The 11,308-nt window shown below is 43.5% G+C and overlaps 1 protein-coding gene across 1 annotated transcript; it reads left to right on the plus strand.

Annotated features, from left to right (window-relative positions):
* Positions 1 to 767: 767 nt before the first annotated feature.
* On the plus strand, positions 768 to 11,047 carry DNAJC8 (DnaJ (Hsp40) homolog, subfamily C, member 8; the record flags this gene model as incomplete). The annotated part of the gene is made up of 8 exons (XM_010183378.1): positions 768 to 869; positions 2,212 to 2,268; positions 4,032 to 4,098; positions 4,737 to 4,831; positions 5,688 to 5,759; positions 6,930 to 7,021; positions 7,431 to 7,506; positions 10,281 to 11,047. Coding segments are annotated over 8 exons (684 nt in total), but the record flags the coding sequence as incomplete, so codon positions are not given.
* Between the last annotated feature and the right edge of the window lie 261 nt (positions 11,048 to 11,308).

The following is an 11,308-nucleotide window of genomic DNA, read 5'->3' on the forward strand; positions in this document are numbered from 1 at the left end:
CGGCCCCCGCAGAGCCCCCGATGTGCCCCGGGGAAGGAGCCGAGCGCTCAGCCCCCATCTCGCCCCCTCGCATAAAATCGATGGGAGGTGCGCGCCCCGCAGTCTCTGAGCACGTCCCTACGCTGCATGGCCTTTCTGTGGGCAAACCCATCTGGGAAGGGGCGCGGGGCCCCTTCCCTCCGCCTGTGCGAGCCTGTGCTGCTCTGCGCGCAGCCTGGATGTGTTTACAGCCCGCGGAGGGTCAGTGCCGGCTGGGTGGATGCTCATTGCTTCAAAAAAAGTGAACGTGGAATGTAAAGCACGGTTTGTTTTGGCTTAATACTGTCAAGGACAAAGAGCAAAATGAACTGAACTGAATAACTTGGGGTCAGAATGAGATGGACTTGTACATTTTCACCAGTGTCATTTAATGCATCTAATGGGCTATCCTGCCAACAGTGGGTTAAAGCAGTAGTGCTGTAAGTTTCCAAGGAATCTCAATGACAGAAGCAGAGTGAGAGGAAAGTCACAGCTGGTGAGCAAGCTGTAGAAAAGACAGGCAGAAGCGTTTTCTAGGGTTTTTTATAGTTAAAATGTAATGTTGGAAATATTGTCATGCTGTAGAAAAGGTGATAAAATGTGCTCTGCTTGAGTGAAGTAACAGGCGTGGGATGAGCAAGAGGTATTGTGGATTGTAGTATGGGATGATGATGACTGCTGTAGTAGTCGCATGGGAAGACAGGTAAGTAGGTCTTGATGGTCAGTTAATGTAAGTCTCTCTTGTTCAGGTAAAACAGATTGAAAAACGAGACTCTGTTTTAACATCAAAAAACCAAATTGACAGGCTGACTCGACCTGGATCTTCCTATTTCAACTTGAACCCATTTGAGGTTAGTCTGAACATTTTATCCTCCCTTCTGGCTTGGTACTCCAACTTCCAGACTTCTTCTTTTTCTAGTAAAAAGGCTCAACATAAGAAAAAAAATCTCTAGATATAGATTACTGTGCAGAAGGTTTACAGAAGACAGAAGGATGGTATATATGCACTTGCTCTCTTTTTCACTGTTTTAAGGCAGGCACAAACTGTATTCTTTTGACGCATTTCCCTTGTGCAACAGCACTGGAAGATTTGGCAGATTAATGCTGGGTACTTTCTGAATGCGAGCATAAGAGCTGCGGGTGGCTCGTTTGCCAGCTGTTGTTTGAGCGCTCTTGACTTGGCATTTCTAATTGTCTTTTGGCTGTTCATCCTTGTGAACTTGTGTAGTGCACAGAATGAGAGAAGGATGCTCACTGCTCCCACTAGTGAGCAATCTTTGAGCTGTCACTGGAAAATGGGTCATTTCCTTGCACATTATGTAGTTTGATTCCAGTTGCAGTCAGTTATAAAGTTAACAAGTATAGAAGCCTGAGGAAGACAGTAAATAAAACAGCGTGGTGCTCCTCTGAAGATGGCTTTCCCTGTGTACATTCCTTACCAATATGTCATCTGCCTTTTTAAAGCCTCGTGCTTTTTCTAGGCCCAGTTTAGGGCTGGTCAGCCAGATTGGTTGGCAGCTTCACCTTGATAATGTTCAGTTCTGTGTAGATCTTAGTACTCGACTTGGAGAGTAAATGAAGAAGGCCATTTAGAAGTACACTGTTGCTATCCTGTGGGTGTTTTTTATTTATAGCTTCTTAGTGTCAGAGCAGCATGCATCTGGCTTGAGTAGACTCACTGGTTGCTTGGGACTTCTGTGCAGTCAATTAATTCTTGAAAGAGCTCCTAAACTCTGCCACATCCCTAAAGATGTAGATGTGTCTACTTGTACGTAGACAAGTGGGCTCATTCATGAAACCAGACAGCAAAACTCTCTTGTCATCTTTCAGAATTATAAAATGAGTAAATTCTTACAAAGTAGTGTGTTTCGTGCCCAAAGCTCTCAGTTATGAATCCAGCAGTGTCCCAAAGCCACTGTGTGCTTCCATTTCTGCTGGACTAAGCATTGCTATGGGACTGGTTGAGGTTTTAGACCAGTTGTGGCTATTTAGGGATGGCAGCTGTCTACATTATCCCTTAAAATGTTTCTGCTTCATTAGGCGAAAATTCATGTCCTGAAGGAGCTCCTTGATGGGGGGAGCTCTCTGGCTTTGTGTCTGTTTGCCAGGGAACCAAGTGTTCAGAGCTTGCTGCCAGGAACCTGAAACATGGGGAGCTTCATTTATCGTGCTCTGCTCTCATGTCTCTTCTAGGTGCTGCAGATGGATCCTGAAGCCACAGACGAAGAGATAAAGAAAAGATTCCGGCAGGTATTTGGCTTTTGCAGTTGAAGCCTCTGGAAGGAAACTAGAAGCTCTTTAGAGATTGTGCATCTGTGCTTGCGAGTGAGAAAAATGGTGGTAAAGCTGTATCTGTGTGGAGGAGTAGCCATTTTGGGAAGAAATGCATAGAACAATCTTTGTATCAACAGGAGGAGAGCTGCAAAAGTGTCCCTGGTCCGTGCATGGTATGCTGCTTTGCCTGTAAAGTGTGTGATGGGGCTATTGCTAACTGATATGCTTGTGTATAATTGGCTTATTGAACTTCAGTTCAAAGAGAAGGTAAAAAGTTTGTCAGAAATTAAGAATTGAGAAAAGGCATTTTTCTCCAATATATGGACTTGGATCCAGAAGTGTATTTTCTGTGGGGTTTGTTTAAGAATCCCAGTAGTCACTTTTGGTGGCTGGGTTCCCTGGAGCAGCAGCAGCCCTGCTCACTGACCTGTCTGCATTGCCCCACGCAACGCAGGGAGCATTACCCCAGGCTTATCCTGCTGACAGATCTGCAGGAGACATTTGAGTTTTATCAGTGCATGCAGCAAAGGAACACAACATCTGGAGGGCTGCAGCTTCCTGCCTGGATTAGTGATGTAAACATCAAGCCCTGTCTTCAGGCAGGAAGCTGTGCTGGCTGACAGAGATACGCACCTGCCAAGTTAGTGACAGGATGTGGTGGACAGTGGAAAACCTTTTAGTCTGTTGCTGACTTCTCAGATCTACGGATCTGGGGATCTGCAGATCTGCGGACTGGGGCTGCCTTAGCTTTAGGCTGGTAGGATACCACAGGAAAATCTTGTGAAGTCCATGTGAGGAAATGAAAAAAGTGCATGGAGTGCATTGAAGAAATCATGCACCTCAATACAGAATGTGGAACAGCCAACAGATGGAAAAGTGTGGCTGGAGCAAATCACAGAGTAAATCAGCAGCATCTGCTGCGTAGGACCAGAGGCGAACCTTTTCCTGTGAACTAGCATGTGCTATGTGTAGAGTTCAGGAAGGAATTATTTTGCATTCATCAGTGCTGATGCAATTTCAGTTGCTGCACTGTGACTGGTTTTGAGCATTATACTAGGAGGGATGCAGATAAACTGGAGAGTCCGTGCAGCAAAAGCAAAAATAAGAGGTCTGAAAAAAAGAATGCCATATGGGGAGAGTTTGGAAGAACTTTCTCTGGAAGAGGAAGGTGGAGGACATGTGCTTTCCAGCCCATTTAAGGTTGCCCTAAACATGGCAGCGATCAATGTCCTGTCTCTGCTGGATAGAGAATACAGGAAGGATTTTTCTCAATTTTCAGTAAAGGAGCCTAAAGGAAAAACTTCTCTTTTAAATAGTTCAATGTTTGAATAGCCTTGAGGATACTGGAGAACTTTTGGGGAGATGTTATTGAGTGAAAACTAAACTTCGGTTGAGGATGATTTTTGTAGGTTTGTTTCTTCTTAAGGATACAAAATTTGGGTGGCCCAGGGATTTGTGTCAGCCCAAGGCACTGCAGCTGCAGGGTGTTCTTCTTGTTCTGTACATTGCAGGCTGCAGCTTTTCTCAGACAGCCTGTTTGTTATGGGGGTTGTATTTTGATGTATAAGCTTTTACCGATGCATACTTCTACATATTGTCAGCTGATTTGTCCATATACAAAGGAATATGTTCCCTTGTGATTCCTCCTGTCCGAGACTTTTTCCTCCCTCTCACAAAAATCTCTGAAATTGTCTTAGTCTTTTACAGTGATCTTGATAGCAAGATCCTTTCTCTTGCAGTTGTCAATATTGGTGCATCCAGACAAAAACCAAGATGATGCAGACAGAGCCCAGAAGGCATTTGAAGGTAATGCGCTCACCCTTTTGCTGGGCTGGTGTATAATAGTGGTTGGACTGCTCTTTCTGTAGCTGGTTTATAAGTTTTAGGGGTGAAGGCCCTGCAGACAGAATTGCTGTGGAGGTGCTTTGGCTGAGGGCTGTGTGAGGTGGCACACAGCAGAGGATGTCGCTAGGTGGCGGTGTTCCCATCGCTGGTCTGCGGCGTGGACAAAGCAGGCCCTGGGGTTCAAGATTGTTCAAGAAAAGCTGTTCAGGATGTGTCTTGGATTGTGTTCAAAGACCATACGACAGAAGTAACGTTTTTAGGTTACATCTGATTTTAGGTGAATGCTTTGCATTATAGTGAGCCGTTTTGCACCTTAATCTTACCTTGTGCCCTATAACTAAATCGCTTGGTAGGACTGACACTTCAACCCTCTAACTCCAAAAGGTGTCTGACAGTCTCTGCCATCATTGTACCTCATATCTTATTTGACTCATCATGATATCACTTACCTAGATTTAAAAAAAACCAAACAAAAACCAACCAAACACCCTCCAGCCCCAAATGCTAGGAAGCAAAACTTGTATGGTCAACAAGTAGCAATCTTGTCATGCCTTGCAAATGTGACTGCTGGTACTATTAATGGTGATGCTTTTTGTTAGCTGTAGATAAAGCATACAAGTTGCTGCTAGATCAGGAGCAAAAGAAGAGGGCCTTGGATGTGATACAGGCAGGAAAAGAATATGTGGAACACACTGTGAGTATTCCATATGTCCAGGGGCACGGTGAGTGGTAATCAGTCATTTGTAGTTTGCTTTTTACATCGGCTGCATGCTTAAGTCATTAAAAGGGGAGCTGAGCAAACCTTGTAATGATGCTGTGCAGGTGGACTCTGAGCTCTTCAGAAACAAATGTGCTTTGTCCAAGACTGCTGTTGAGCTCAGTGCAAGATAATTCAGTGAAATTTGCTACTTGAAATAATTAGGTCAGACCACATGATCTGACCTAAATATTTTTTTTAAGTCTGTGAATGAGTGATGCAGTTCAGATGTGTGTAGGCAGAAGAAAATAGGTGGTGACAGCAGGAGACTGGGAAATTTGGGAGAAAACGATATAAGATAAGAAAAGGAGCTTAGATTGGATTGGCCAAGTAGTTACTTGTGTGATGTGAATGGGCTAAAACACAACAAGCTTGAGAAAGCAGATGATACAGGAGAGCTCAGATACTCTAAACCAAGGAACACTGTGTTCTGCTTCTCGTTGTTAGTCTCTTGAATATTACAAAGCAAAATAAGATTTCTGCTGGTTTGAATGGTGTATATTGGATATGAGTGTATCTTAAAAACAAAAAACAACAAAGGGATTATGTTGAATGAACAGTATGTAACACAGTATTTTTAATTACTGCAGTTCAGGTGGGAGTGATCTTTTATGTGTTTATCTGGACCTAAGACCAGGAGGTTTATGCCTAAAATAAAACATTGATCCACATCAAGAACTGTCATGTGGAGTTCTTCCCATGCAGTGGCGTAGGAATGCAGAAGTATTTGGGATACAATTAATGTAAGTCCTAAAAAACCTTTTAGGCTCTTATTTTTTTCCTTAATCTTTAGGTTAAAGAAAAAAAGAAGCAGTTGAAGAAGGATGGAAAACCTCCCACTGTAGAAGAGGATGATCCTGAAGTTGTAAGTCATGTACTGTTCAGAGAAACTGGAGAGTCCAGAATGTGTTTTGAGGAATTAAGAGTCAAAATCAATATGAAAGTATTTATTAGACTTGCTAGAGTGTTGTAAATCCTTGCACTTACAGAAGAACAAAATCTGATAAGCTGCTGTAGAATACCATGTGTCGGCTAATACCCATATATTTTAGAAAACAGCTTAACTGTAATGTAAAGAGTCAATAATGAGATCATAAAGATCAAAATACACAGTTCTTTTCTTAGAGCAGTTCTGTATTGGTTGCACGTCATACAGTCTTATTTGAATTTAATTTCTTGTTTCTGAATGCATGAACTGTGATGTCTTTGCTGCCAGCAGAGGCGTGTACAGAGCCCACTGCAGCATCTCTGAAATGCACTTTGAGTGATGTTTCACAGTCAGAGCTGTTTTGCCTGTTTCTTCCATATAGCACTTGTTGGTAGATGTGCTGTTCTGCAACAAATCACTTTTATTAGAAAAAGCATGATGTAACTTAGTTCTTCTTACCTAGTTTCTAGTCTGAAAAATCCAAGTGGTATTAGAGGCTTGAACAGAATGACAGATGATGATCAAACACTGACATTGTTAGTCTTACTGTCATCACCTTTTTTTTCTCCTACAAAGTGATTTTTTTCCTCTTGGTATTATCACAGTAACCTGATAATAATCTTGTTTTCCATTGATTTTTCTGAAGTTTCTTGCTGTTCTTTAATAATGAAGTTTATTTTATGTTTACTGATATTTCCTACTAGAAAGCCAATGCTAGACTTCTACAACACATCAAGATCTGCAGGGAATTTACTGTCTAAACAGTGAACATTTTGCTTTTTGCCAAATGTACCATTGCAGGACTTAACTGAAGAATAAGAGAGCTTGAAATGAACAATTCTGTTTAGGCATAGCTTCATGAATACAAATGAAAATGTGACTGATAGCAGGCTAATAAGTAGCTGTTTCCTGGTGTCAGGGCCAGTTTTTAATCAGCAGTGATTAATGCCTTCTCATATGCTGCTGCTACTGCTTACGGTCAAGCAGGGTTTATGTGGACATACATAAGCTTTGCATTCTCTTTATGTTCCTTACATTCGTATGTAGACTAGACTTGTCCAGCTGTGTTAGTGGACATTATTTTAAGACTGGATTTGTGTTTTGCAGTTCAAACAAGCTGTATACAAACAGACAATGAAGCTCTTTGCTGAACTGGAAATTAAGAGGAAAGAAAGAGAAGCAAAAGAAATGCATGAAAGGTATGAGTAGCATTCTTCCCCCTGCATGCTTCCTCAGACAAGATGAGGAATTACAGAGCTGTAGAAAAATCTAAGTTGGAGCAGACCTCTGGAGATTGTCTGGTCCAGCCTCCTCTTATCATTAGCGTTATGAAGGAGTCCAGCTTGTTTTGCTGAGCAAGAGAAGCTGACTCACTAAGTACGTGTGTACTGTGAGTGGTCCTAAACCATCTTCTCTGCTCGCTGCTATTCCAGATTTGAAATAAAATTCTATTTGCTGTGCTATCTTTGTGTGTATTTATCTCTTCTGATAAGCCTTTTAATCTACCAAGAAATCAGAAGAGCTTTCTGAGATGTTATGAAAGTATTACTGTGTTTCTTTAAAGTAGATGCTTGTGGGTTTATAACTTCTTTGTGGCTTCCCTTCCAGAAAGCGGCAGAGAGAAGAGGAAATTGAGGCACAAGAGAAGGCTAAACGAGAGCGTGAATGGCAGAAGAACTTTGAGGTAATCAGCAGTTTAATGTACAGGACAAGCCTCAGCGATTCTTGGCCATGCTGTAGGAAATGCTCCTAGGGAGAAGAGAGACTTTTTGTCTGCAGGTGCTGTAAGATAATTTAAGTAGACATTTAGTAAAAGACCCTGCACAAGCCTGGGTTTTGTCCTTGTGTGGGGAGGAGAGCCCACTGATGGGGCTTTGGTATCACCCTTCCAGAAGCAGGTCTGGTAAATGAAGGTGTAGTATTTTTCAGCTCTGTTGGCAGTTCATTATTGTCCCTAATGAGCAATTTGAGTTGCTGCTTAGTGCAGCTCACTGGTAGCCAGTAAAAGTTACTCTAGCAACTCTTACTCTTGTTGGTACTTCTCAGTCTGATTGCTGACACTTACGGAATCTGCATCTCCTGTGAGTATCAGAGACCTGAATGACAGTCACTTGCCTTGGACCCTTCCACCCTCTGTGCAGGGTTTAGGGGTATCAGAAGTACCTTCGTGGTGGTTGTGCTGCTGTTTTAGAAGTCAGACCTACAGCCTGCCAAGATAGTTTATCTGGCCTGTAACTCTCCCCTCATTACACACCAGAGGAGAAGTCTTGTGACATGGGGCAGGGGGGCGGTGATGGGCAGGAAAGAAGTCAGTAACAGTGTGGAGGACTTAATGAAAAGATGAGCTAGATTGTTTGATCCAAAGCCAGATCCAAGTCTGTGTTCAAGAGGACTTTAAAAAATGTGTGTGGAAGAGAAGTGTATGAGCCAAACTGGAATCCTGTGGAAAGTGGACAACTAGGATGTTTCTGGAGACTCAGCTGGGAAGAGTTTGTGTTGATGTGCTATATAACATGGATATAAGAAGCTGGATATTCTGGGAAACTTGTGTAATGCTGCTGTGTTAAGTGCACTATGGGTTTTGTCATGTAATGGCAGAGATAAATGAGGATGTCACTGGCCTCGCTGCTGGCAGAAGTTCTGTGTTCCCATGCCAGAATGGCCACAGAAGTTGAGTGTCAGTGCTGTAGGGATGCAGTAAAGCGCAGCAGCTGAGGAAATGTGAGCAAGTGTTACAAGCAAATAATGCTGGACCCAACGGGGCAGCTGCAGAACTATTGATAGATAGCTCTGAGTTCTGCATGTCCTCAGTCACACTCAGACAGCTTGAACCTCTGCAGGTGCGGGGGCCTTCTCCAGCCCTGCTGATGACTCTTAATCCATGTGAAAAGACAGTATGAAAGCTAGGTGTTAATGTCCAAAATACTGGAATACACGAGAATAAGCAGCTTATTTCTGCTAGTGACCATCATTGAGAGAGGGTGATTGGAGACAAAATAACACATTAATTCTTGGCTGCTGTTCTATGTGTACTGTTTCAGTGGCTGCCTCTAAAATATATCCAAAAGGAGTATGTGTGTTGCTGCTTCAAATTATATTTAAACCATAAGTAAAAAAACCTTCAAGCTGATTGTGGTTCTGCCTCAGTTTCAAAAAAAAACCCCAAAGAAACCCAACACAGAAATCCCAACCTTTAAAGGTGCTTGTGTTTTACCTCTGCATTGCTTTTCGGGGTTTTCCTGCTCCTGGTGATTCCAGTCCTTGTCTGCATACTGCATCCTGGTTCTTACCCTGTCTTTTTACCTTAAAACCTGTCAGTTTTGTCCCTCATGTGTGTTCTACGGCATTTCTGAATCCACATAGGAATATCTGTGTCATCCAAGTGGTTGCCTGCTGTTTCTAGAAGCTATTCATAGGCTGCTTTCAGAACTGAATTATATCTTGATGTATTGTAGAGCAAGCAGATTGGAACATCTACTCTCAAAATTCACTTTCTTAGTTATTTCAAGAACAGCTTCCACCAACAAACTGTAAGAAACAAGAAGATTAGAACAAAAGTTGCCATACTTTTATCCCTGGCAGAAGTGTGGTCACAGAATGGTTGAGGTTGGAAGGGAACTCTCGGGTCCTCCTGGTCCAACCCCCTTGCTGCAGCAGGGCCACCTGGAACCAGTTGCCCAGGACCACGTCCAGACGGCTTTTGAATATCCTCAGCCATGGCGACTCCACAAACTGGGCAACCTTTTCCAGTGCTTGGTGACCCTCATTAAAAACATGTTTTCAGATGTTCAGGTAGAGCCTCCCGTGTTTCAGTTGGTGCCTGTGGCCGCTGATCCTGGCACTGGATATCACCAAGAAGAGCCTGGCTCAGTCTTCTTTCCATCATCCTTCAGATACAGCTGCATGTTGATGAGATTTCCCCTGAGCCTTGTGTTCTCCAGGCTGAGCATTCCAGCTCTCTTGGCCTTATTTCAGAGATGCTCCAGTCCTTTAATCGTCTTTGTGGCCCTTTGTTGGACTCTCTCCAGTATGTCGATATCTCTCTGGTACTGGGGAGCCCAGCATTGGACACAAGGAGCCATCTCAAGGATGTGAGACAAAGTAAGGAAATGGGATGTTCTGGGCTGACAGATGAGGAGCATCCATTGGAGATGAGGTTTCTTGTTCCCTTGGCACATTAGAGGTTTCAGTAGACTCCAGTCAGGACTCACATCCCAAGCCGGTTGCTTCTGAAACAAGAAACCAGCAAGGTGCTCATAGTGGTGCTCATGAGCTCACTTGTATTTCTGCTGCGCTGTGTGCATTGCTCTGGCTCTTCACAGGGGCTGGAAGTCCTGGCTGCCAGAGTGTGCTGGAAAAGGTGGGGGGAGTTGCTATTGACCCCTTGAAATGGGATGTACTGCCTGTTCTCTGGCTCTTGCCCTTCTTAACTCTCCACTTCCTGTCTGTTGTTCCCAGGAAAGTCGGGATGGTCGTGTGGACAGCTGGAGAAATTTCCAGGCAAATACAAAGGGGAAGAAAGAAAAGAAAAACAGGACCTTCCTGAGACCTCCCAAAGTAAAAATGGAGCAGCGTGAATGATCCTGGCAGCACTGCCCAAGTGCAGCTCCTCAGTCCCCTCCCTGCTTTTAAGGACTCATTGGCACCTAGAGTAAGAATTGCTTTTTAGTAGACTCTGTTTCCAGTACAATTAATAATTGGTCAAAGTATTTTTTGTACTCTGTCCATTGACCTAGGGCCATAGAATGAACTCAGCCAGGAGCCTGCTACATGTAGAACACTTGGCTTAGGTGGGTCCCCACCATTATTGCTGTCTTGTTTGTCTCCTGCCTTGTAACTTGATGTTTTGTACTTCACAGAGACTGTGCTGTTTCACCACTTCCATTTCTAGTTTGAGAGCTGAACAAAATACCAGAAATTTCCAAGGCGTCATCTTTCTCAGAAAGTTCAGCTTTGGAAAGGTCTGAACTGACTGGGGGTCTGCTTCCAGCACTGTGCAGCGCAGCTGAGCTGCAGTTCAAGTCCTGCAGCTCCTCAGTGAACTGAGCGGGTGCTTGGAAGGACCCTTCCCCAAGATCTGATTTCCAAACTAAATCCCAGCTCTCAGACTTAGACTTCTGTTAATCTCAGACCAGCTGGTCACTTCCTGTAAGGAAAAATAACTTCTCTTGATTAATAGTTAAGTTGCAATGGTCTGTATGTAAAATAAATTTTTACCCAAGTTACTGTTTGGTTATTTTTTTTTCTTGGAATTACGCAAAAATACAGTTGGACGGGTGTGAATTGAGTGCTGGCCACTGGAATGCTGCCATTTTTCAGTGTGAACACCTTCCTTGGTAAGGCTTTGCTGCCATCCCAAATCCTGCTTTGATGTGAATTTTGAAATGACAGCCCTGCAGGACAGCACCAGGACAGGGAGAGGGCTTCTCTTTCCTCGGTGCTGCCTGGGTGGGTGCAGCTCTGCCACTGAGTGTGGTGCTGTGCCT

This window comes from Mesitornis unicolor, unplaced genomic scaffold (assembly GCF_000695765.1).
Source record: "Mesitornis unicolor isolate BGI_N332 unplaced genomic scaffold, ASM69576v1 scaffold27454, whole genome shotgun sequence".
Classification (NCBI taxonomy): domain Eukaryota; kingdom Metazoa; phylum Chordata; class Aves; order Mesitornithiformes; family Mesitornithidae; genus Mesitornis; species Mesitornis unicolor.